Genomic DNA, 13382 nt, shown 5'->3' on the forward strand with positions numbered 1-13382 from the left:
AAAAGAGTCCATGTGCCCAGACATACAGTCATCTTGCCTACGGGGATGGGGAAACTAACAAAACGGTCTGAAGCGGCGACGCAAGGCAAGTTTCTGTATGCATATTGTTTTTTTTTTCAAATATTACTTCATGCTGACCCCTTTGCTTTTCTCTCTCCATTTTCTTTTCTTACTTTTTTTTTTCATGGCTGGAGGTAGACAAGGTTAGTGTTAAATTACTTTCGGTTTATGTACTTCAACATCATTCACTGGCAGCAATAAGAAAAGCTGTTAATCTGCAGACTGGTACTAACTATTAGGTCGGCAGATTTCCACCTGTGCCACTTTGGAGCCACTTTACATTTGCCAAGGAGCACAGTTCTTTTTCAAAGCAGATTTTAATGAATGTGGGTAGCAGAACTGCAGTTATGTGGGATGCATCGTCGAGAAAATGTTCTTACAGTTTTTGCTAGAGGGTAAACTTTACAACTAGAAATTTTACACAAACAAAAAGAAGCAAAAGCCTTGAACTTACAGTCTGAAAATTTTGAACCGCTTGATGACTGTTGACCACTAATGAATCTCGGACTCCGCTTCACTGGAGGCTTGCTGGCCAGTAAGCTCTAAAACCCGTTCGTTTTGCTCACAACTTGCTGGAAACACCTCGGCTAGAATCTGAAAAAAGTAAACACTTGTTACGATGGAGCCCACAAACTGAGGATTACTATACTTCCTAATTAATGCGAAATTTGGGTACAGTGCGAACTGCAGTTTTCTCGGGCACGGCGCATATCTGTTGCATTTCGGGAAGTGATCGCGTGATCAGTGAACGCACGGTGGCGTGCGCTACTGTGCCGTTATCGCACGGCGCGTTGCCGCCGCCGGGTATGTTGTTGCAAATAGTGTTTAAACCCCCTGCGCAAATGCCACGTGGTTCAGATGAGCCGGCGACAAAGGAGGAGCGACGGAGGCAAAAAGCAATAACGCCCGTGTGTACGAGATTTCGGCGCACGTTAAAGATCCCCAGGTGGTCAAAATTAATCCGGAGCCCTCCACTACGGCGCGCCTCATTGCCTGTGCTGCATTGGCCCGACCCTACAATCAATCAATCATCAGTCAACAAAGGAGGAGCGTTTGGCGAAAGGGTGCATGATGGAAGTGTGACAGGGAGGCTGTGAAAAAGATGACGCCATAGCAAGGCGTGCCCCCGTCCAGTCACACTTTCGCCAGACGGCCTGCCTCCATTTTCTTCCTGCTTTTAGTGCTTTGTTCGCTCGTTGGGTCACGTGGATATCGCCACCGCTGCCGTCAAACCACAGTACCGGGAGCCAAAGTGCTTCACACTAAAATTCAGTCAAAGAGGGAGAACCAGTGAAGTTAATTAAAAGGGGAACCCTTAAACTGACACTGAACAAAACAAACATTGCTGATGAAACACTTCAGACAAAATTTGCCCCGTCATAAAAAGATGGTGCATATGACAAAAACCTTCAATGAAGGGATGGTTCAGCAAAGCTGAACCATCACTTCATGGCACTATTCCAACCATTCAGTGGGAAGATCTACAGAGGCAGTCATGGTCATCCTTTTCCAAAACTTGTTCTTTCCATCACAACTCCACCTCAATCCTCCTGGAACTTTTTCTTTGAATTCTGATGTTGGCTGTCATTGCCATTGGCCAATCCCCTTGAGTCGGTTTGTGCAGAGTGACGAAGTGTGAAGTGACTGCGGCCATTTCACTTCTCCTCACATTAGGGAACAGCAGTTGGACTGGCACTGCTCCCCTCGAAGCTCGAATCTGGAATAGGCCCTGGGCAACTTCTGAGGAGCCATTTACTCTTTCTACTTATGGTGTCAGCTATCATTCGTACTAGCCAATTCTCCTTACGGGTAGTGTGTGTGTGGGCTGTGGAGGGGGATGCATTCAGTGCGTATGAGCAAAACAAAAGGCAGCAACGATCATCACACCTTACAAATGTCTATCCCTTTGCCACAAAACGGGAACAGAGGAGAAGCAAATTATGAAGCTGAGATAAAATCTTTCCATTTTATTTCCTTTTGGCCGGCAACAGGGATGGAGTCACAAATTCAAATATCGCCAAAGTGACGACACCTATATGCTGCAAAAATTAAAAGAAAAAAAAAAGCTTAATTTCCTAGGTGCTCTTGCTAGACTTCATAAGTCCCTTTCTTGGCATCATTACCATCATTGCAATTGAAGAGCTCCTTTCCACTGCGACTGATATTTCGTGTCTCTGCGACTGTGGGTATCTCCTTGATGGTGGTCCTTGCGGCAAAACCCTACATCCTTTGCACCTATGCCACACACACAAGCAGTACAACCAAAACAACAGTAGCAGAAATGATAATGGGTCCATTTAAGAACTGCAATGTGCATTGGAACCACCAGTTAACCCCCTTGAACTGCTTGCATTGCTGGCGAAGAAAACGCAATAGAGGCGCTTCACCAGCCTGACCCCTAGGTGCTCCTTCGAATGCTTTGATCTTTGATCTTCATTTATTTTGGCAACATGCAATGCAATAGTGATAGATGAGCTAGTACAGTTGTCGAGGGGACTGTCAAAAAGGCAGCCCAACAAAATGACGCCACATGGGCTAACAGGAGGAGGGTTCTGATTTCCACCAGCTCGCTCTTTGTAGCAAGTGTGTTTGCCTGTTGATACAGTTTGAGTAATCTGATTCAAAATCAGATTCAAAATAAATCAAATAGAGCATGTTGATTCAAAATCGGAGTGTTCTACGGCCAGGGTTGCGTTAAACTCTGAGGAAGCAGCGACAAAAACAAAAAAGCCATTTTCATGATGAGAGGTTGCTGTATTTGTTTTTCATCTCACGTAGACATTTTATAACTCCTGAAACAAGAACAGCGAGATACCGTGGCATTTTCTCATCAGTGCTGACTACGACATTTCTGAATTAAGTATCATAGTAAGCACCTGCCACTCACTCACTGCTGAGCAGATGTAGCATGTAAAAACCAACGAGTGAGTTTTGTCAGCATTTACAATATTGAATTGGACATTGAGCAACGTACTGAAAAAGATGGCTCATTGCTTGTGTAGAAGAGAGCAGTCAAGTAAACTTGCAAACTAATCCCATAACAACGTGCTAGACCATAGTAAAATGTCCTACCTGGAAAAGTTCCACATCTCGGGGTGTGTAGGCAGGGGAAGAAGGGGGCTTCAGCTCAGCAACGTAGGCCACGAGGTAGTCAAGCTCATCCGCGCTGAGCGAGGTGAACGTTGCGTCCCACAGAAGCCTCTCTTCTGAAACGTGGAGTCTGCTTTTCGTGTTCTCCAAACGATGCAGGACGGAATTCTGAGGAGGAGTCGACATTGCAGCAAAGAAAGGCAGCAGGAGAGACATGACAACTGTCGGCCATCAAAGAGGCCCAAGCAGGCATGCACTTTTGGCAGAGAGGGCTTAGAACAAACTAGCGTCTGGGTAAGTTGTGCATGCGGGAATGCTCCCCTGCAACGAGCAAAGCAGTTTCAATGCGCCTCACACAAATGACTGCCAATCACGGCACAGGTTTGCAGGACCCATATGGCTCGCCCAGTGGCCCACATGGCCATATGGCGTACAAGAATCGAGTTGAGTACACAAAGTTGACAAGACAAGGACGTACACACACACCCAAAAAGGAGACAACGTATGAGTAGAAAAATACTGACATAGATTCTAGACAGCATTTGCAACAGCAGGCATAATAAAAAGGGCACATATGGGCAACTGGTCATTACAGAAAAAGCGGCAAGTGTTTAAAACAGAATTTTTAGTGCCATAGCTGCATTTGGGATGTGAGGCAAGCTGTTCTGGAGGGCTACGCGTCAATTAAAGGGGTCGTGAAGATGATGATGAATAAACTTTATTGGAGACCAGGTGCTGATGTTAGGGCACCCGCCCGGTGGGAGGCTTCCTTAGTCCGGGATGCCTTGGGCTATGCTGGCCATCCGTGCCCTCTCCACCAATCGTCGCTGGTGTGGAAGGTCGGAGCTGGTCAGCAGCTCCACCCACTGCTCATAAGTAGGGTTGGGGTTAGGGGTGAGGGAAGGGGATTGCTGGCACTCCCATACAATGTGGTACAGGGTGCCTGGGTGGGGGCAGGAGTTGCATGTGGCAGGGTATTGGGTGGGATACATGGCATGTAGCAGGGTGTTATGTGGGTAGGAGTTTGTCTGTAGGCGCACACAAGTGCACACACAACACAGTTTTTTTTTTTAAATCTCATGAAGAGATTTAAAAAAAACTGTGTTGTGTGTGCACTTATAACCGTGGAACCTTGATAAACAAACAATGCATACCCGTTTCGTCGTGCGATATCGGCAAATAGGTAAATAAATGCAGTTACGGTTTCACCGTGGCTTTCCTCCTCAACTCGTGAAGTGACGTTTCAGTAAGTCAGTAAGAAGCCAATCATAGTTCTCCCTTGTCTGCACAATATGTCGGCATAGAGCGGGCTTGCAAAGGGTCAGATAAAGCTACAACATCGGTGCCATGATGAAACTCGCCCTGCAACTGAACGGGAGACGTCTGATCTCTGATACGACTGATCAACATGGTTGAACTTTCAGTCAACAACACCGGCGAGTGGCACAGGCAGAAGTAACCACGTTTAATCTAAACTGGGCATTCGTAAACTGTTTACGCTGTTTTCCACGAGTCTAAACTGTCGTTTTGCTAGCCAATATTCTTGCACAAGTTTGCCGACGTCTGTCTCACGTAGCCTGTAATGCGAGTTGCGCGAACGTGAAACTTCTGACCTGACGAGATGCATGACCGAACGCTTAAAATGAGAGTTTATTACATAAACACGTTTATCGAAGGAACTTGGAATAGTCGGAACTTAAAACCAATCCATCATTCATTTATCAAGCGCAAAAATAACTAGCGAGAAGCAGCGATACAGCGCCGAGTTGCCGAGTCCCAACATCACGCAGTTCGACGATTGCTTTCCTATTTCCTGCAATAAACAACGCTGTTGACGCTGTTTTGTTGATCGTATACGCTCCGCTTTGGCTTACTGCAGAAGCGCTCAGCAGTAAGTTGGCGGTTAAAGTTCTGGGTTGATCAGAATTTATTAAAACACGACAGACTTCTTGGTTACAAATGCGAAGAGACTTTTATGCAGCAGTTTTTCGCCTCGCGTGCTTCTCACGTCGATAGTGTCACAGAACAGCATTCTAGTTGCGCTGCCGACCGACGGTGCACGCATGGTCGCTTGCGATGCATCTCAAACGAGAATTTCAACGGCGCCTCCTAAATTCCAGAAGCAATGAATTGTGAAAATATTTGGGATTTATGTTCTTAAAAGGTCGTTCAAGCAGGCAAAATTAAGCAAAGGCAAATGCATTTTCTCTTCACGACCCTTTTAAGCAAGCCGTGGTTCTTCGAAATCGGGTTGAAGAACCACACCCACAACGTCGAGCTCAGTAGCACGTGTTTGGGGGCATACGCTCCATGCAAGAACATGCTAGCTTCCTTATTTTTTTTACCTACACCACTGCTTCCAAGATGGCAAGGGTGAGAGGGAAGTGTGAAGCCAATGGGCCTCATGTTGAGATTGAAAACATACAAGGGTGAGGGTATAGATGCATATTGCAAGCACTGCAAAAGTACAAAGTGGCAGGGGGTTTTGCCCGGCAGCAGTGACCATCCAGCAATGGACATGCACGTTAATTTTGTTTTGTGTCCACAATCTTCCACTCTCTTTCTGCCCATGTGCGCGTGCATGTGGGTGTCTAAAGCATTGCCACATGGCGCTCACTAGCACGCTAAAAATTTACTATACTTGGTACAACCAGAGTCCCTCAATGCTTTTCTGGTCATGAAACTCCACCGCAACGCAATGGGAGGAGGTTGTTATGTCACCAAGGCCGCCACGCGGCAGTGCTGGGAGCACGGAGGGGGCAGACGAAACCTGCGCGCTGCGTAGACGAAGCTAGGCTCCCACGGAATCTGGCGGCGTCGGCAGGGTATTCTTGCAGTTTCAAGGAATTAGTCGATCGCAACTTTTAGATAACCGACTGATAGCAACTCTGGGCGCTGGCCATCGACCTTCGGGCGGTCTCTCTAAAGTATTGTCCACATGACGTGCGCCGAAGTTATGCCAAACGCCGACAAAATTCTTGCGTTGGTCAACACGGCGCGCACATACAAAAGGAGCTGTCAGTCACTCGTCCCCTACCTCCGCCATCATGGTGATACCCTAGGCCCATAACGAATCAGAAATTCACTGCGTACCTTGTACTTTACAACTGCTTCAGACACGGCGACGCGCCTTTCTCCATTCAACTCTGGGCCCACTATTGACCTCACAGCGAGCGTAACCCCGCTGACCAGGACACACCCGCGCCTCGCACACACTAATTCGGTAGTCACCCCCAACACGACAGAGAGACAGAGACCCAATTTTGTGTCGAACTAAATATGAGTGATAGCATTTTCTATGCTGTTAACAGCTTCAGTGGTGCGCTTTGCATGCGGGTGGCGCGGGCACACAATGCCCCCTCCTGACAGTGGCGACCCTCGCGGCAGCTTTTGTCCCTGTATCGAACTGTGGCCGGAGTTTCGTGACCAGAAGAGCATTGAGGGACTGTGGTACGACTTAGGAACGACAACGAAAGTTGTCCCTGTGCCTCACCACTGCAGCTGGCTGTTCCTCTGCGTGATGCAAAGAGTGCGTTATTGCGAGTATTTTGCATGTTATGCAAGTTGATTCTGTGATTTTTCGCACTCAAGCTGCTTATAAATTACTGCACCGATGACAAACAAAATAGGTGATAAAATGCAGACGATGTAACGCACTAAGTGCAGCCTCCTTTCAAAATAAGAGTGCGCATTGACATCAGAAGTCCATCGCTTCAGCAGAGTGATATATACTACATGAGCTGTTGTCGTTTCTCAACTTGTACCTGAGCATAAATAGCTTTAGTAAAACATGCACTCACAATTCTTGGGGGCTTGCAGCAGCTACCTTATGAGACAGAAAAGGTGCAACGCCTCCTTTGATAAGTGGCAGCTACGGCATGCAGAGGGACACAGACAAGCAGACTCTGGCAGACAAGAGAGGCGATAGGGCAGAACAGCTTCGACAAGATGTCCGGTGGCTGCATAGGATACAGGCTCACAGACGACCATAAATGTGCATGAAAAAAGATTTTTACCCTGGCATACGCAATGTATGCTGACTGCTGGTTGTTGATTGCGTGGAGCAGCTGAACGCTCAAGGCCTTGTCTTTCCTAAGCTTTTGTGTAAGCGAGTCTGTAGGGGGCAATGCAACAATGCAGCGACACTCGAGTGAATTTCAGAGCACGTGGGCACAACTTTCTTGTTCACTGTTCTACCTTAGTATTAAGGAATTGGATGTCACTCATCACTGCGACTGGTGCACATTATGCGTGTCTCCATTTTGCTGCTTGCGGTTTCTGTCTGGTCAGGCACAATGCATTGGCCAAAAAATATGAGACGTTCACGTCATCTCAAGATGGCACACCATTGCACCAATGTGACACCCCCTAAACCCCAGAGACTTTTACTGAAGCAACACCCAAATTTCGAATCCCACTTCATCACTTTTACAGTCTGGGCTGGGTGGGATTTTTACGTCTATGCGAGAAACTCCCTTCAAAAAAATTAAAACGAGCGCAAAGGACGAGGACACAGAAACACAGTAGACGGGACGAGCGCTCACTACCAACAATCTTGATTGGTAGTGTAGACGGGACGAGCACTCACTATCAACAATCTTGATTGGTAGTGAGCGCTCGTCCCGTCTACTGTGTTTCTGCGTCCTCGTCCTTTGCGCTCATTTTAATTTTTTTTGAAGCCATGAACCAACACGCCCAACAAAGCATTTTATTGAGAAACTCCTCTTCACCTTCTGTGTCCCTAAAGCTGCCTTCCGTCCCCACTGCTATGAGTGAGCAAAAGGGACTTCGAGCCGACAGATGATTCAGCAGTGGAGAGGGAACGTGCAGAGAGCCTGCTTGGAAGAGCATTGAAATACTTTTAGGAATGACTTCACAAGTATGGTGCAAATGTCAGCATCAGCTGAAGTTATTACTGACTGCAACTGCTGATAAATTTACCACGTCCATTTCATTAGCCATTTCATCACTCATTGGCCGATCCCCGACCAGTCATGGGCAAATGAAATGCCAACACGAAAATATGAACCAGAACACTCAAAAGTGAAGAATACCGTTCATGGAGTTCCAATAATGGTTGACTACTGGTATATTTGGAAAGCCACATTTTCCCAACTTTGTTACTGTAAATAAACCAAACATCAATTTGACTTGCATGGAAAAACATTGTGCTATTTGTGTGCTCTGGTTCATATTTTCATGATTGCGTTTCATCTGTCCATGATTGTACATATATCTATGTTGCAGCGCACCCAGCTAGGTGATCAATTTCTCAAAAAATTACACCCGTTCCACTCAATGTGAAAGCTGTCAAAAGTGCAGAGCAGTGATTCGCCATAATGGGCTGTAGCGCCGTTATCCGTTATCACTGCTACCACCCAATGCAATTCAAATTTCCGCCTTCGCAGTGCTCGCGCGCCCCCTGCCTGAAACTGCGCCAGAGGGAGTTCTGTTCTTTTTGTGCCGGCTTTTTCTCATGCAAGTGCCAGCGTTGCACTGCCACTTTTTTTCGCTTACTATCGTAAAAACCAACCAAATGAGCATTCCAAACTAAATGAATCCGGGCACTACCAGTTAATTACGTATATTTTTCCTGCAGTTTTCTTTGCACATATTTTACGTATATTTACATATATTTAAAAAAAGTATATATTTTACCTACAGCTTTCTTTGCGCTGAACAACGGGGAGATGTATGACAAGTGCCAGCGGTTCAGTGAGTTTCGAACGCTTATGACTATATAAACCACTTGGCTTTCGAAGCCTCTGGGTTACGCCGGGATGACAGCCACTACGACGGAACGCCGTGTGGCTCTACTTGGGTCCAGTGAGCGAGCTACGACAACAAGGCGAGCCCTTAAAGTGCTCTGCACTTAAAAAACACCATTCATCACAAATGTACCCATCTTGAACCTTACAAATAAGGCTCACTGCCAGCACAGTTGGTTACCTTTAGATATAATATATTTGATCTTGCCATATTTGTTAAGGGGGCAGTTGGGTCTTTGGGGCCGAAAAACGGTCAAAAAAAGCGTTTTCTCAAAAATGGAATTTTTGGCCTCCACGGCCATTTTTCTAACAGTCTGTAAATTTCCTCATCAAAGGGCATCATATTTTGTTGTTATTATATTATAATAGCATTTTAAAGTGCACTCTACAGCTCAGTTAGTGCAGAATTCGATGGTGAAACGGCACTTTTCTTGCAATGCAAAGCTAACATTTCATCCTCAGATATCTTGGCACCCAGAGCAGGTACAACTTTAATTCTTTTTGCTTCTGATACCGAAATGTGTGGGGAATACAATATAGGAAACAAATTTTTCAAATGGAGGCTTTGGAAAATTATTATTGTGTTCAATTGGCACCACCTGCGAGCCATTTCTGGCAGAGCGCGGGAGAAGCGAAGTTCCCTGTGTTGTAAAACGACCAAAAATGGCTAAATCAAAAAAGTTCTTCCTATGTTGTATCCTTTAGTCATTTGTCTGCCTAGCCACGTGGTAATTGCCATTCTGCATGGAGTGGTTATTTTGTAACTGTGTCCCAAAATAATGGCAATTAATTATTAATTAACTAAAAATATAATCAACTTACAAAAAATCTAATAGGAGATTTAAAATCAGCACAAAAAACTCTATAACGCAGTGCAGTTTCATTAAAATTGGTTGGTAAATAAAAAATATAGCTCTAAGACCAGTCTGCCCCCTTAAAAAAGGTAAAAAGAAAAAGGTCAGCTGGAGCTGTCGTATTGTGAATCTATTAATATTGCATCACATTGTGACCAGTGCTTTCCTATTGGCCCAGCCCACCTCACCTCTGGCACGTTCAGTTTCAGAACTGTCGGGCTGTGTGGCTTGCTGCAGAGCACTCTTCAGTTGTGACTGCGCTTGGGGCAGGTTCTTGTGGAGAGTCCAGAACGTGTTGAGTGCACTTGATCCAATGTTGCAGTACAGGCCATAAAGAAGCTCCATGCGGTACGCCCCAGACAGCGACATTGGCACGAGGTGATCGGCATACACCTGCTTCACAACCAGTCTGGAGGAAGTAAGCGATTAAGCGCATTCTAATTACCAGCACAAAACTGTTTGCGAAAAGATTGCAAAACATCAGTAACGAGGCAATGCCTCCAAATTACAAAGGTAGGCCACACTACAGCGGTGCTATTGCCAGTTGTGCACTTTGAATGTATGTTAGACACTCGAGGAATATACATTTTCGCCAAAGTGGGCATACGAACTAGCACAGCTGGACTGTTTCTGACCAAAAACCCCGGGTGACGGCTGGATTTATTCCAGCTTGACTTACTTATCTCGTAGTGTATGTATTTTGAACTGTGCTATTTATATTGTGTATGAAGACTGCCACTGGAGAGGCCATCGCTGAAATCGTTTTGACATCACAGGTAGGGAGCCCAATCCTACGGCCAGCTAGCAGCACATTACGTTCAGTGGTAATCGTGCTTTATCTGCAGAATCTTTGTGCTCACTTTCAGTGTGTGACCTCATGCTAGATTAAGCATACAGCACACAAAAAAAAGCCTATGCTCTGAGTTTTTCATTTTTTATGCTGCACAATATATTGTGCCCACCCTTCTTTGTTCCTAAAAAGAAAAGAAATGTGCATAGAGGTATGCGCTGTATTTTTCTTTCAACATTACTTTCACAATGGGCCGATATCTTGCTCATTGCACATGGTCAGGTAGAATTGATGATGCGAGATGACGTCATTTGCATTTTTCCCGCATTATAAATATACATTTCGCGTTATCCTTTTGGAAAACCGCAAGCCCGCAATTTTTCTTGGTGTTTACTTCTCTTTCACTCCTGCTTTCTGGGTAAATCGCTATTTCTGAGGCAAATCAAAAGTGGAAAGCACAATGACAGTCTATAGGAGCAGGAGCACTAGAGTGACAACGCGTAAAAAAAAATGTGCCAGGGCCAGTTTGGGACCACATTTGTCTAGCTGCATTTACTATTTTGTTTTTTAGGAAGGTTTAGGAAAGTGCCGACTTGACCAACTGATGCTGGTTGGCGACTGAGTACCTCTTATGAACTCACTCGTACAGGCTATGCACTTTTGGGCATGCACATCCTGGAGCCAGAAATATTTTTGCGAATGTCAGAGAAAGTTTCGTGCAAACAAACAGAAGTGAATTCAGAAATCCCGTGCCTGAAATCTATAATCTCACACGGTGTGGGTGTACAAAACACAACCAGCCTCGTCATGTTAGAATTCACCTTGAAAGTATTGAAAGTTTACTAAAAGTTAGCACAAGGAGTTCATGTAGGGTCAGGTGTAAATACAACTGTGATTATTATTAACTGCATCAGAGTAAAGCTAGTAGAAGCATTAGAGATGCTCTGGGCAGGACTTTTAAGAAGCTGCATCAGACTTTCTAGCAATACCTCTAGACATGTGCGCAATGCAGTATGCTCACCCCTCCCTCATGTTTGCTGCTTCTAATACCACATATGCACTGCACGGGCGGTAGATATACTCTTGCACTTTGTTCTCAGCATGCAAGTGGAAAAGCAGTGGGCATAGGCACACGAAATGGTAATATGATTTAACCAGAGTGTTGATTGCCAAGGCTGCATGCCCAGAAACCGCTAGACATGCACACGCACTCACTGGTCACTGGCGTTTCTCCTCTGGTATGCTGCAAGAACTGTGCTGGCAACTTTCCACACCTGCTGTCGTGCGCAATTTTGGTCCATCACAATTGCACTGTACAGCTCTCCGAGGCAAAAGATGGCCTTGTGGCGGAGTTGAGCCTGGTGGAGTTCAAGAGACGCATGGAAATATATGGGCAGTGCCAATTCAGTTACCGTATTTTCCGGTCTATAAGTCGCACCCCCCTCAAAACGACAGTTTTTCCGAAAAAAAAAGTATAAAGTCTCACCGGTGTGTAAGACGCACCGATGTACAAAATGCACTTGTTAATCAGGTAAGCTCATAGAAAATCAGTTCGTTAGAAATTGCGACGAAAGTACATGGTTTCGGTAGCCGCTGCCGCCTCTGAATGAATCCCCCGGTAAGCAGTGCTAGACTCGTGCATCTACCGTCCAAAGTCTAGACAGAACTAACTACACACAGATGGCATGTACTTACAGATGGCGTTTAGGCAAAATCATCGAAGCCTTCTTCCTCCGACTCGCGAACAAAGAATTAATTCATTTATACCATAGAGCTGGGTCTCTTAACTCTTTCACTACGGCGCCATAGGCAATCGGAAGCCGGCGTCCGATGATTTTGAATCTCCCGCAAAATCTGAAACCCGTGCTCCACAGACAACTATCGCCATCTGGTGTGTGCATTGGCAACTTCTCTTTCAATTTCGGTTTCGCTTGTTTATGTGTCTCGTGTGGTGGCGGCGTAGCAAGAGAAATTTGAACCGAAGGGGGAGGGGAGGAGGAGGAAAAATGGCGTCGGGTTCGTGCCGCGCTCCGCACAGTCGGACTGCTGTAGCAAGCATTTCGGCAGCTCCTGCTGTCGATTTTTCTGATTTCAGCAGCAGTGAGGGGTCAAGCAATGATATGGGATCTTCAGATTTCAGTTAGGACGATGAAGCTCCGGTTCAGGTGCCCCGCACTTCAACAAGCGCTGGCAGGTAATTTCGTTGTGACTCCGCGCTGTATTTATAAACAAAACGTGCTTCTTATCTGACGACTGCGGTTTTGAGTTTGTGTTTAGGGTCTCGAGAACGTACGGCCGGGATATTTTGCCAAATGCACCGCGCTGTATCGCGCTATCACCTTCAAGATAACCTGGCGCGCGTGTCAGATTAGCGCTGCAGGGTTCAGGTGCGACGCTTGTCGAGAGCGCTCGATTTTTTTTTTCTTGTTTTTTACCACCGAACGGATAAGAATTTTGTGCGAGGACGCAAAAGAGTATACCGTAATTACCCGATTCTAACGCGCACCCGATTTTCCTGACAAAAAAACTAAAAAACTTGCACCTCCGATTGTAACGCGAACGGAACTGTGTGAGCAAGAAAAACGAATGCGAGAGAAACGGGTGATTTATTTCCCGAAGTAATCTCACTCATCTCACTCCTCGTCGCTCTCCGCTGACCACAACATCTCGTCCTCGGTGCCGCCAAGCACGTTCGCGATGCCACACTTCTGAACTAACGTTCAACCATGGTCGATGGGATCGTGGCCCACGCCTCACACGCCCATCCCGCGAGCTTCTTCAGAGGCGCACGCTTCAGCCGACCGCTCGTTTTGAACGCGT

The 13382-nt window shown here is 46.0% G+C and overlaps 1 protein-coding gene across 2 annotated transcripts in view; it reads right to left on the reverse strand.

The window, feature by feature from the left end:
* LOC144174413 (sister chromatid cohesion protein PDS5 homolog A-like) overlaps positions 1–13382 on the reverse strand; it is a 44208-nt gene that overhangs the window by 1009 nt on the left and 29817 nt on the right. The window contains exons 12-16 of one of the 2 annotated variants that reach the window (XM_077703121.1): positions 11778–11920; positions 9961–10181; positions 7167–7264; positions 3133–3318; positions 515–654 (exon numbers count right to left, since the gene is read on the reverse strand). In XM_077703121.1, coding sequence (XP_077559247.1) covers positions 553–654; positions 3133–3318; positions 7167–7264; positions 9961–10181; positions 11778–11920 — 750 coding nt within the window. In that variant the 3' untranslated portion in view covers positions 515–552. Of the gene's footprint in view, positions 1–514; positions 655–3132; positions 3319–7166; positions 7265–9960; positions 10182–11777; positions 11921–13382 lie in introns of those variants that run through there. The other variant, XR_013323470.1, reaches the window with a different exon arrangement.

This window comes from Haemaphysalis longicornis, unplaced genomic scaffold (assembly GCF_048455015.1).
Source record: "Haemaphysalis longicornis isolate Haplotype H1 unplaced genomic scaffold, Haemaphysalis longicornis Haplotype H1 scaffold_3, whole genome shotgun sequence".
NCBI lineage: Eukaryota > Metazoa > Arthropoda > Arachnida > Ixodida > Ixodidae > Haemaphysalis > Haemaphysalis longicornis.